General features: G+C 31.8%; 1 protein-coding gene across 1 annotated transcript; it reads right to left on the reverse strand.

Moving 5' to 3' along the window:
- Nucleotides 1-2,665: 2,665 nt before the first annotated feature.
- LOC108371047 (pupal cuticle protein Edg-84A-like) lies at nt 2,666-3,850 on the reverse strand. The gene is made up of 3 exons (XM_017626535.1): nt 3,809-3,850; nt 3,667-3,752; nt 2,666-3,602 (listed from the first exon to the last, which is right to left on the reverse strand). The coding sequence occupies exons 2-3, from the start codon at nt 3,676-3,678 to the stop codon at nt 2,883-2,885; spliced, it is 732 nt and encodes a 243-aa protein (XP_017482024.1). The 5' UTR covers nt 3,679-3,752; nt 3,809-3,850; the 3' UTR covers nt 2,666-2,882.
- Between the last annotated feature and the right edge of the window lie 10,318 nt (nt 3,851-14,168).

The raw sequence follows: 14,168 nt of genomic DNA on the forward strand, positions 1-14,168 counted from the left end.
AGGCATAAATATAATTAACCATAATGTAAGATATTCACTTTCCAACATGTGCTGTAACCAAAACAAATTTTTAAGCAAAGCAAGAAGTCGATTGAAAAAGAGAACATGTATACTTTTTATTGTCCTTTTACATAAGCAAACCACCATTGTTCAAAACCAAATCCACATCTCCGAGGTATTGGAACAGGTCCAGCAAAACATATGTCGTATTTGAAATCGGTATGGAATCGCAAAATATGATGTTACGAGAATTTCAAGGTGGTAGCAAAGATTGAGAGGTCGGTTTGTCAAATGACTGAAGAAATTTCTGACAAAAATTGTCGAGTGCCCTGCTAGTGTATCATAAACGCTCTACCCTCTGGTGATGGCATAGGATAAAAAGACTAGTCAGAGAACGATTTAACGTCAGTTACATTTCAAATTCGCGTCAATTAGCACAGAAGAGAAACGACTAGCCTAAAAGGCCGGTGTGGATTAACTTCATGTGGGTCAACAAATCAGTGATCGGACTTTAAAAAAATTCTGTGTGGTAGAATCTGGAAAAAAATGTGGTAGATTTCAAAAAAATGTGGAGATTTAAAAGAAATGTGGTGGATCTCTGGGTTTGGATCAAACTTTGTATAAAATTAAAAAGATTCTGCAAGGTTGCACACCCAAATGGCAACTTTTTAATTGGACTCTAAACACAAAGTACAAGATTGAAGTTGTTAAAAATTTCGTTAAGTTTTGGAAATATTTTTTCTTGACATGGTAAAGCAGTTTCTTCCATATTAAGATATTTTTCGAACATATTTTAAGAGATTTCTGCAACCTTTCGGAGCGCTACCAGCTTTTCTTTTTATCACATCACGAAGTAACGAACAAATGTGGCACGTTCCAGAAACAACTAATTGGGATTTGCCGATTTTTACAATTTTCAAGTAAAAGTAAACAACGCCCCAGAAACCTTACATGCACTTAAATTTGCTAATACTTTCACAAAAACCGCCGTTTTTTAACATTTTCGCTATTAATTCTTTTTATAAATCATATATTTTGCAATTTAAAACAATAAAACCGAGTTGTCTGTCAAAAAATTGGTTACTGAGAAAATTTACTATTTTACAGTTTATTTATCCTCCCATTCATATTTGTTTACTTTTACTTGAGTAATGCGGAATCTTGTATTATATCATTTTTGTTACCATATAGTGTTTAGTTTTGGACAATTTTTGCTTTTAAAATTAAGAAAATTATGTCAAGCAAAAATAAAACTACGGTGAAACCCGCTTAAGTACCCCCCCTTCCCCCCGCTTAAGTGCCTAACCCGCTTAAGTAACCAACATTTTTGGACACCATGAATTTTTTAATGTATTCTGAAGAAAATCCCTCTCTTAAGTACCTCCCCGCTTATGTCCCCAACCCGCCTTAGTACCTCAATTTTTCATGCCTCATTTACAATTTTACTTATGATTTTCCCCTTTTAAGTGCTCTTTTAAAATTCCTTAAAATTTTTACGTATTTTGAAATTCAGTAGCAGCGCCACACACCTTCGGTAAAATAATTCTAAAAAATCAACGGTAATTTTTAGCCACTTGAAACTTGAACATAATTGCACTAAAATTGAATGGGCTATAAAACTGTATACTCAAAAAACACTTCTGAGGAAAAAGTTTGAAATTATGATGATTTTTTTTAAGTGTTCTACAAAATCTTAAGCTTAGGTTTATATGGTATTTGTTAGGGAATGAACTGCATTTTAATTGATTGAAAAATCTTAAAAATTAGGGAATGAACTGCATTTTAACTGATTGAAAAATCTTAAAAATTAATAAATAAACATAAGAGGCAAACGATATTATTTTGAATTTGGTACAAAATGGTATGTCCAACTTTGACCTTGTAAACAATTTACTTCTTGTAAAAATGACATACCATTGCACTAAATATTTTTTTTAATAAAGTTTTTCATTACTTGTTTATGTGTTTACATAATGCTACGATTTTGTTTTTAAACTATGTATATTTACTTCATTAAATGCTGTTATTCAAGTATTTATGTAAGTTAACAAGAAGATGTAACTACATCAGTAATTATGTCCGCTTAAGTACCCGCATCGAGGTACTTAAGCGGGTTCTCTTAAGTACCCAACCCGCCTAAGTACCTCAAAAAGCTGACATTTTTCTTGAGGTACTTAAGCGGGTTTTACTGTACTCAAAAACGCAAATATGTGGTAGATTTCAGACCTTAAGTGGTAGATGTGGTAGATGCTCAAAAAAGTGGCAGATCTACCACAATGTGGTAGAAGTCCGATCACTGCAACAAATTGCAATCATGTTTGCCCTAATTAACTTGTTATCTTTTATACGGAAAGTAATTTCCTAAAATTATGCAATGTGTTATAAAATCGCTAGGTTTTAAATTAAATTTTGTAAAATGTAGTCGAAAGAATGTCTTAAACAAATACAGCCTTATCATGAGTTTCATTTTCCCCGAACCGGTTCACTATTCACTTTTCGTTTCCATGTATTTAGTATGGGAGGATGAAACATTTTCGGGTGTATTATTTTTCGGGCGAAACTCAGGATAAGGCAGATAATTTTAATTGACTTAAAGAGGACCGAAAATTAAATGCGATTAGTATTTAACGGTGACCTTTCAATTCATCGACGGATATGAGACCAATTAATGCACTGATCTTCTTTATTCTCCATGTCCATATGATATTTAGACGCTTTACCACCAAATATGTGTATACCGTCTCATTTCTTTTTGTTTCAAAGAAAGAAATGAATTATTTTAACAAATTTATATATTTTAGTTCGTAGGCCAACAATATTCGACTTCAGTAAACGGAAATAATATGTATGTATTTATGTGCGAATGTATATGCTTAAAATTTTTAGTAAACATATGAAACATGTGGAGCTGTAAATGATGTCTTCACCACTGCAGGATGCGCATCTGTATGAATAGCATGGTGAGTGATAACTGCAGGAGAAGTCTTCAGCAAAGTGGTTCCAGCTGGAGCAGCATGTACATAATGTGTTGTTGGGGTCAAATGAACAGCTGCAGCTGGAGCATGGTGTATAACAGCGTGGGTGGCAGGAGCGTGATGCAGCAATGTCGGTGCTGCATAAGCGCGGATGTAGGTTGGTGTCACAACAGGTGAAATATAGGTTTTGTGTGTCAGCTGTTCATGGCTCTGAGATATACGGACTGAAGGATTGATCGGAGTGGCAGGAGGGGAAGACGGAGCTGGTGCGATTTCATTCTCGAGCTGTTGAAAATTTTGAGTTGGTGCAGGCGCATGGGTCAATACCTTTATAGGCTCGCTAACCTGTTCACGGCGAACAGTGGCTTTGAAACCATTCACAGCATCAGCCGTGTACTCAACTGTGCGTCGGTAGCCATCGGGTTCTTGCAACGAATACTGCCCTCTGATGACATCACCATCACGCTGCTCCGTTTGGGACTTAATGTCTCCAGTAACAGAATCCTGCACGTCATAGTTAAAACTGTAGCTTGGGTAGGAGTCGTACTCCTCACTCTTTTCTTCAGCGGCACTTTCTGCGAACACCGCAAAGGCCAAAGCAAGGAGGCAGATGTTTAGAGTTCTAGGCTTCGAAAGAGGAAAGAATTTTTAAATTAAAATAAATATTTGCGCAATAGCGAGAGTTAGTTACTTTGATATCCATTTTAATGGCGATGTTTGGTTTAAGTTTGTTGTTAAAGTTTTCAAGATGATTACTCAAGTACAGCTGGAACTGAACTGTTTAACTTACAAATTGTATCACCCAATTTATATTATTTGCTATCGGTACTCACCAACCGACCAACATGACCCAATGCCACAGTTAAAGGAGCAAATACTGCATGCTCATGTGGCAAGGTCAGTGTATCCACGAACATGCAGTCTGGCAATGCATGCCAGCGTGAATGTGTTGATTAATATGACCATGCACACTTAAGATTGTGCTTATCATGTCCCATTTACACATGCAACCGCTGCATCATCTGCATCTTAGCACAAATATGTATGTACGTATACATCACCACAGCCTTAATGCAACACGCAACCTGTACCTGTTCCCTTCACCTATGTCACTGTCATTATTTCCGAATACTCATTGGATGGTGGTAGAACCGTAGCGTAGCAGACGATGCATGTGAAACTAAATATCCATAAACATACATACATATGTATGTATGAATGTGGATATAAATATTTAAAAGGAAGGAAATTTCTGCTCGCAATTGCATACCTCAGGGTATTTTTTGAATTATTAAATTTAATGTTAACAGTCGCGTAATGTGTGTGCAATCAATGCACAAAGTAAAAAATGAAATGTATATTCGTACGTACCGTATGTAAAAATTCATTTATTATTATAAAGAAAATTAGTACAATAAGATCCCAAAGATCTTTTTTAGTACAACGGTAACTTAAAATTAAGACAAGAATAAGAGTTGAGAATAAAAAGTGCATAGTTCATCATGTCAAACAAAGCCTGACAAATAGCATTAGGCAAAACTTACAAATCTATATAAAACCAAGAGAGGAAGAAAAAATAAAAAATAAATAAAAAAAAGTTAATAAATAAATAAAAATTAAAAAAAAGAACGACATATAATTTTCAATTAGCCTATATCTAAAAGCATACACATTTACAATTTATATAGATAGCGAACCTCAGCTGATAATGAGTTAATAAGTTAACAAAAATACGAGTACAAAACACTCTTAAAGTTGCTTTTATTTAGACTGTTGCGAATATGTCCTGGAACCGAGTTCCAGGTGCGAATAGCATTAACGAGGGTTTAAATTATGTCACGGAAATTAGTTTTTGTTAAAGTGGAATCATAAACAAGTAATTTAAAAATCATTTCATTAAAGATAAGTTATCACCCGCGCCGTTTTTGGCCGATCGTTTTTACTTTTTCCGCACTTCATTCCATCTTATTTACTTTTCACTTTCTTAATTCCTTTAAAGTTTATAATATTAATGCATCTCAGTCCCCCTGTCACAAGTGTTCTCATTAGGGATGCCAAAATATCAGGAAAATTGGGATCCCGGGATTTCGGGATATTTTTTAGGTAATCCCGGGATCCCGGGATTTATCCCGGGATTCAAATTGAGTAGATAAATTAAAATTGCATCGTTTCGAAAAGGGTAAAGGTCCTTGTTTTATGTTTTCTCGTATATATTCAATGAAAGGAAAATTTGCTAAGGCCAAAAAAAGCTCCCAAAATTCGATAAGGCCAAAAAAGTTCTAAATCTTTTAATAAATATCGAATCCCTCTGATTCGTATGGAGTTTTGCTTTGCTTTAAACAGGCAAAATGTTGTATTCAAAGTTTTGCGAAATATTTGAAGAAAATGGCTTTGCTTTAAACAGGCAAAATGTTGTATTCAAAGTTTTGCGAAATATTTGAAGAAAGTGGCTATACGAAGTTTTANCGTATGGAGTTTTGCTTTGCTTTAAACAGGCAAAATGTTGTATTCAAAGTTTTGCGAAATATTTGAAGAAAATGGCTTTGCTTTAAACAGGCAAAATGTTGTATTCAAAGTTTTGCGAAATATTTGAAGAAAGTGGCTATACGAAGGTTTATCCTCTCCTGTACAATTTTTAAATTGGGACTTAGCAACTTTGCACTCTACGCTAGCGATATTTATTAAATCAGACAAATTTTAAAGTATAACATTTTTTAATTGTATTTAAAAAACCATGTGATTGAGGAACGTATACATCACAAACAATAATGTAAATACCAGGTACTTTTGAAAGTGACGATTAATAAAAAAATAAAAAAAAAATATACAAAAACAATTTCTCTAAACATGTTTATTCTACTCTATAAAGAAATGGCGAATGCCATGCCATTTTTTTCGTAATGTACTAANAAATGTTTTCGTAAGAGCAGCAAAGCATTCAAAGCGGAGTCTTCTAAGCTTGACCTACAGTTTTTACATACAAAACCTACTGATGAAAAACATATTTCGGCATCAACACTTTTAGGCTGAACTGTCAAAAGGTAGACATAATCCATTTGAAGATACTGGCCCCTATCTCCTCCATTACAAAATATTTGAACTTCTTTTACCAGCACGTCGGTCAAATTATAAGTTTTTCGATTTGAGGAAGTTTTGAGTAGAGTGATCTAAAAAATTATCTAACTTTTCCTTAAAACTCTCTGTTTCGTTTACATTAGCGACGCTATGAGTAAATTCATTGAAATCTTCTTCAAAAAAGGCTCAGACTGCAATTGCAGTCAAAACGGCATTTTACAAAAATCATACTTCAAAATTCATAAACAAATTCTTACTATCAATTCGGGATCCCGGGATTAATGCAAGCAAATTCCGGGATTTCCGGGACGTCAAAAACACCGGGATCCCGGGATTGGCATCCCTAGTTCTCATGTAAGTAGGGAATACACTTTTAGCAAGTTTTGGCTATTTTTCTTTGTTTAAAACTTGTTTTTTTTATTTTTTCTAACTTTTTAAAACCTTTATAAAAATTGGAAGAGCTTTAACAAACTTTCATCGAAATTTTAAACTGTTTAATCAAATTTTTTAGGTTTTTTTTGAGTATGCAGTTTTTTAAATTTAAGTATAATAAAGTACAAGTTTGAAGTAGTAGCTGGGACGTACCGTTGATTTTTAGCAAATGTTTTGTTCCGCATTTTTTCCATACAAAGTATGTTCGACAATTTTTTGTATGGAGTAAATCAGCAAGACCTTTCACAAAAAAATTGCCAAAAATTTAAGGTAAATCCTAGCTACTTAAAATTTGCACTTCGTTATATAAAATTCAATGGGCTACTCATAATGCTGCTAAATATCGAATTAAAAAGCTCAAAATTTTGATGAAACTTTGTCCCTTACATGGTTTTTGTTTGATAACGAACTACGCTTTCATATAAAAATAATAAACATTAAATAAACGAAAGAAAAATAGCCAAATAATGCTAAAATGTCTATTCCCTATTTATATTTTCGTTACTGTATGTATTGTTACGATTATCCTTGAATTAATCGCTGAATCTTTCTGGTTAGTTTCACTGGATTGTTAAATTGTTTACGTTACAACAATACTTTAATCTTGATTTTAAAATCTACGGTTACTGTTTATTAGCAAATTGTATTGGAAACACATTTAAACAAGCTGAATCTTTTTATTACTATGAATATAACTAGGAAATGTACAGGGCTGTTCCAAAATCCGATCGGAATTGATTTCGCAGCGATTTTGAATTCCGACTCGGAATCAAAAAGGTCTTCGGCAATCCTATCGAAATATCGAACAAAAAGTAAATCCTATTCGAACTGTACAAATTCAAATGCTTAGTTGCTGCGTCCATTGTTTACATTTGTATTTCATTGTAATTATTTCATTTGTGAAAGAGTAGACTGTTTGTTATTAAAAAAGTTTACAAAAAGTTGTATAAAATGTACATAAAGTTGCAATAGTTTGTGGCTGCGATTGCCATTGAAATTAGAGAACAAAATAACATAGAAAAGTTAAAGCGGAGAATTTTGCGTGACCACAGCATTCCGCTAAGTCTCTCAGATTCATTGTGAGATTAATGAATGAAAACTTTATAAATTACTAATAATTTGATTTAATCTTTTTATCTACATATGTTCGTATGGAAAAGTAGCTTATGTCGAAAGGCTGGCTTTAGTACAAATCGGCATTCGCAGCATATGATTGCGAATGACTCACTGGCGCTGAGCCGTTGAAGACCTTTTGGCAAATAAACGTGCAAGGAATAATTTAGATACGAGCAAGTCAATATTCTTATTAAGTCTCATCAAAAAACTCCTTGTCGTTTAAAGAATAAAGGGAATGCCGCATTATACTACGATACAACACAAGAACAAAGATATAGATTTGTTGCTCAATACCGTCTAAATAGGAATGCGTTCTCCATGGTAACAAGTGAAGTTTAACCATACTTAAAAAAGATGTCTTTTCGACCTATTATTCAATTGGCTGCCACACTCAGGTTCTTAGATGAAGGAGGTTGCCAGAGGTCAGTAGCATAGTGTAATAAGCAAAGTGAAATCAAAATATTACATATTTATTTTTTATACGCTTATATGACAACGGTTTTGTCATTGTGTTAACCCATTTGAAACTAGCAACATTATAAATTAATTTCAAAATAAAAAAATTTTGATTTCAATTCAAAAAATAATTGTTTTAGAAATTAAAGAACAAAAAGTAAAAAAAATCGTTTAAAATGCCATGTGTTTATGCAGAAGCACTCACAACAATAAGGTAGGTATGTTTCGTGTGCCAACAGATGTTACGCAAGGAAGGGATTGGATGAATGCGTGTGGTGTTAAACTAACTGGATCATCAAAAGTTTGCACTTCAAATCGAATGATATCATTTATGCAAGTATTAATGCCAAGAGAAGACGCCTCGATCCAGATGCAGTACCATCAAAGATGTTACCTGCTATTTCATCAGATGAGAGGTAATGATCAAAGTGTGGGTATGTTCTCAAATGCATTAGTGCAAAGGCATATCGTAAAAATAACGTCCAATAACTACAACCGCAGTGCGTCAAACAGATGTGAAGTATCGCATAAAATTTATACTTTCGCCAATTTAGTAATAATAGATAGTCCTGATTTGAAGTAATTAATTTGAGAAAGAATCCCTAATCTTAATGTGTATATATATACATATATAGGGAAATCTTTTGAGATGGGGACATTCTGCGTACTGGCATATTGTTTCCGAGACAAAGCAGCTGCACTGCCAAGTGCGGTTTCTGTACCTTCGTCAATACTATTTATACGTGTAAATATCAGTAAATAGTTATGCACAAAAAATACGGTTAAATGACTAATTTCTTTTCTAAAATCGAGAAAAAAGGAAATTTCTAGAGCAACTCGCATAAATTCTGAAAAAAAAAATATTGAAAAACACCCTATCACAGAATTTGGTTGAAGAACGCCCTATCTCAGAATTCGGCTCCAAACTAAAGCCGAAAGAGGGTTAATGTAAACAAATATACGAATTATTTATATTTAAATTTTCAAATAAGCGTATGTCAAATATTGATTTCACTTTGTTTATTACATTATGGTCAGTAGGAAGAGATGCAAACATCCAATTAGGTCGGAGAACTGTTTCCAAAGTTATTGGCAATATGCTTACCGTCCTCGAATGGAAACTCTAAACTCTGCCAAAAGGGGATCAAGCTAAATGTGCCAGAAAGTGAGCGACGCCAATGTAAATTTTTTTTTAATCAAATGGGGGATACCTGTAGGGTTGCCAGTATTTTCTAAGAAATTTATAGTATTTTTTCAAAAAAATCTGAAAAATATAGTTCACTTCAAATTTATATAGAATTTTATTTAAAAGAAAAAATAAAAACGCTTTTTTAAGTGCACATCAATATTTAAATTAATATAAATCAAAAGTCCATTTTTTATACCCGAGCGCACTTGTGCACAAAGGTATATTAATTTTGTTCACATAACGGTTGTTTGTAACAGCCAAAACGAATCGAGATAGATATAGACAAATGTATACATAAATGCTCAGAATGAATAGAGAAGTCGATTAAGCCATGCCCGTCTGTCCGTCCGTCCGTGTTCCTTATAACTCAAGCAAAAATTTAGATATCTCAACGAAATTTGGTAAGTAGGTTTCCATTAATCCAATCCAGAAATACGAAAACTGCGATATTTTAGTAACTACTGAAGATAATTCACTCAAAATTGATATTTACAATAATTTTCAGACGAACAATAAGAATATTATAAATTTTTGGAAAATGGGCGTAGCCACGCCCACTTATGGTTACATGTGTATATCTTGGTAACAGCTGCACCAATTTCTTCCAAACTTGGCGCAGTTGTTGGCCTTGGTACAGCATACTAGATGACCGAAAATTCAAAAATCGGACAATAACCACGCTCACATCCCATATAACAGTAATTTAGTGAAATACAAAAACTTCGATAAATCAGTAAATATTAAAGCTAATTGATGCTTGCAACAATTCTTTACCAAGAAATACGTTTATGGTAAAATTTTGGAAAATGGGCGTGGCACCGCCAACTTATGATCACATACAAAAGCAAAACGTTGAAAATTATTGAAATCGGACTAAAATTACGGCGGCTTTTTATATAACGGTATATTTCAGAAATGCTTGAAACTGCAATATTTTGAAATTTAAGGACGCTAATTTACTCAAAATTGATACATCCCGGCTTTCCATCTAGCGGTAGGTTTCGGAAAGGTGAAAAAACATATATTTAATACTTGCGCCGGGTATTTAATGTTCGGCTCCGCCGGAACTTAGACTTTCTTACTTGTTATTATTGAGGTAGTTGCTTTGTTTCTCTCATCTCCCCATTTCACAATCCAAAAGAAAAAACTGTTTCTGTGAAGGCCAAAATTGCAGGAATAGAGAGCATAAATGAAATAATTTTAAGTAAATTTGGTAATTCATTCTAAGTATTTTTAAAAATGTTGTTATTTTTTATCTGTGGTTCTATTAATAAACTCACCACGACCTTTTGTTTTAAAGAATATTTCTTTCAATATTATTTCAGCATAAAGGTCATCCACTTTAATGCATTTTTTTCTTGCAAATTACTGAAATATATTTATATATAATTGAAGAAATATAGTATTTTTGCACACTATATTTTTATAACAGTATATAGTACGCAGACCGAAAAAATAGTACAATACTATATACATATTACACTTGAAGGGAAAATATACTTTTTTTCTGCGTATTGAACCAAACCAATTTTTTTTAAGAGATTGAGTCATAAGTAAAAAAAGTGATTTCTCCGTTTTTCGAAGTTAACCTCCGAAATCGAGATATGGGCCTTCGAAGTTCGAAATAGGACCTTTGGTGAACAATTATATTTAATTATTGCATGTAAATAACTAAAAACCTAAAAAAAAGACGTAGTCCTCCTTTCGCTCTTATTTAAATGGAATATAACTTTTTTTGTGCAAACTTATATTACAGGTGCTATAAGGGGTCATAGTTGAGGTCTCTATTCTATTTCAAACAATTTTGAATTGATTTTTAAGAAATTGGCATCGTTATAAAGGCGACTAAACCCCTTTCTTCTGATATGCTTATTTGTGTACTTCATATATAAAATTTGTAGAAAAAACACATTTATGTAAATGAAAAAATACCTTTTTTTTAAAAAATAATATTTTAAACAAAAAAATTAAAACCCGATTTTTAAAAAATGGGTATCGTTGTAAAGATGATTATATCCCCTTTCTTCCGATATGCATATTCGTATACTTCGTATATAAAAATTTTAGAAAAAAACACATTTAAAAGAAAAAATACCTTTTAAAAAAAAAAAATATTTTAAACAATAAAATCCTAACCCATTTTTAAAAGGTTGGTACCGTTGTAAAGGCGATCAAACCCCCTTTCTTCTGATATGCATATTTGTATACATGGTATATAAAAATTAAAAAAAAAAATATAAGGAAAAAATACCTTTTTTAACAAAAAAATATTTTAAACAAAAAAATACTAACCAATTTTTTAAAAGTTGGTATCGTTGTAAAGGCATATTTGTATACCTCGTATATAGTATAAGTTTTTTTTATAAAAAAAATATTTTTAACAAAAAATTACCAACTGATTTTTAAACAATTGATACCGTTGTAAAAGCGAATAAACCTCCTTTCTTCTGATATGCATATGAAGTATACAATATATAAAAATTTGAGAAAAAACACTTAAAGAGAAAAAATGCCTATTTTTTTTTTACAAAATATTTTAAACAAAAAAATTACTAATTAGTAATACAATTAAATACCTTAGTTAAATAAAACAGGAAATTACCTTTTATCTTTATATTTTTATTTTTATATGCCTTAGACTTCTGTTACATATACTTTTGCTTTATTTTTAACAGGGCTGTTGGTGAACAAGAACGAATCAACGCTTAAAACACTACTAATTATTTGTTTTATTGAAGTACGGTATTCAATTGTATTACTAATTAGTAATTTTTTTGTAACAATTTTCGAAAAACAACATTTAAAGAAAAAAGTAAGTTTTTTTATAAAAAAAAATAATAATTGTAACAAAAAAAATTACCAACCGATTTTTAAACAATTGGTACCGTTGTAAAGGCGATTAAACTTCCTTTTTTCTGATATGCATATTTGTATACTTTGTATATAAAAATTTGAGAAACACTTAAAAGGAAAAATACCGATTTTTTCTTATAAAAATATTTCAAACAATAAAATTACTAATTAGTAATACAATTGAATACTTTATTTAAATAAAACAGAAAATTACCTTTTATTTTTATATTTATATTTTTATATGCCTAAGACTTCTGTTACATATACGTTTGCTTTATTTTTAACAGGGCTGTGAACAAGAAAGAGTTAACGCTTAAAATCTACTAATTATTTGGTTTATTTAGATGCGGTATTCAACTGTATTACTAATTATTAATTTTTTGTAAATTTTTTTTTTATAAGAAAAAATTAGTATTTTTTCCTTTTAAGTGCTTTGCTCAAATTTTTATATACGAAGTATACAAATATGCATATTATACGAAAGGCGGTTAAGTTGCCTTAACAACGATGCCAATTTTTTAAAAATTGGTAAGTAATTTTTTGTTTAAAATATTTTTAGATAAACAAAGTTATTTTTTCTTTTAAGTGTTTTTTCTCAAATTTTTGTTCACAAAGTATACAAATATGCATATCAGAATAAAGGGGGTTTAATCGCCTTTACAACGATATGAATTTAAAAAAAAGCGGTTAGTTATTTTCTTGTTTAAAATATTTTTTTTATACATAAAGGTATTTTTTCCTTTAAATAAGTTTTTTCTCAAATTTTTATATACGAAGTATACAAATATGCATATCACAAGAATCTTTTAAAAATTAGTTCAAAATTTTCTGCAATATTAATTTTTGATTTTTCGAAGATCTGACCTTTGACCCGTTATAGCACCTGTAATATAAGTTTTAACAAAAAAATTTATATACCATATAAATAAGAGAAAAAGGCGGACCACATCTGTACTTTTACTTTTTTTGCTTTTTACATGCAATATTTAAAAATAATTTTTTACCAAAGGTGCAATTTTGAGCATCGAAGGCCCATATCTCGATTTCGGAGGCTAACTTCGAAAAACAGAGAAATTACTTTTTTACTTATGAGTCAATCTCTAAAAAAAGTTGGTTTGGTCCAATACCCAGCCGAGTGCTGTACAGTATTATAATACGGTTGGCAACCCTAGATACCTGGTGTATTCGGATGCATCGATGGCACCCACATCGAATTAATAAAGCCACTAAGGGATGCCCCCTCATATTACAATAGGAAGGGTTATTTCAGCATAAATGCTTTGAGTGTGAGTATATTCATGAACATATAGTTATTTTCTTTACGAGTCTCTCTATTTAAATAATAAATTGCAGATATGTGATTACAACATGACTATTCAAGCTGTTGATGCAACGCATCCCAGCTCCAGCCACGATTCTTTTATCTGGAAGCTCAGCAATGCATATTCTCATTTTGTGGCAAAACATCAGGGTGGCGAGCGTTATTTTCATTTGTTGGGCGATTGTGGTTATGGCATTGAACCATTTTTGATAACTCCATTTAGGAATCCAATTGCAAATACAATAGAGCATAACTTGAATGCAGTACACCCTCCTGCACGTAATATTGTTGAACGAACTATTGGCGTCTTAAAATCTCAATTTCGTTGTTTAATTAGTTGATTGCATTACAGTCCATAAAAAGTTGTTAAAATTATTAATGTTTGCTGCGCACTTCACAATGTAGACACTACAACGTTAATTTCGACGAAGAAAATATTACTGAAAATATTAATTTCGAAAATATGAACAGCGAAAATAACGTCGATGATGAAAGAGTACCATCGTTATATAACGAAGCGGTTCGGGTTAGAAATGAAATAGCGAACAATCTTACAGTTTGAAGTTCAGTTAAATTTATTAATTTTTATACCCGAGCGCACTTGTGCACAAGGGTATTATAACTTTGTTCACATAACGGTTGTTTGTAACAGGCAAAACGAATCGAGATAGATATAGACAAATGTATACATAAATGATCAGAATGAAAAGAGAAATCGATTAAGCGGTGACTGTCTGTCCGTCCGTCCGTC

The sequence above is a fragment of the Rhagoletis zephyria genome, unplaced genomic scaffold, assembly GCF_001687245.7.
Source record: "Rhagoletis zephyria isolate East Lansing unplaced genomic scaffold, Rhagoletis_zephyria_1.1 Rzeph_scaffold_04667, whole genome shotgun sequence".
NCBI lineage: Eukaryota > Metazoa > Arthropoda > Insecta > Diptera > Tephritidae > Rhagoletis > Rhagoletis zephyria.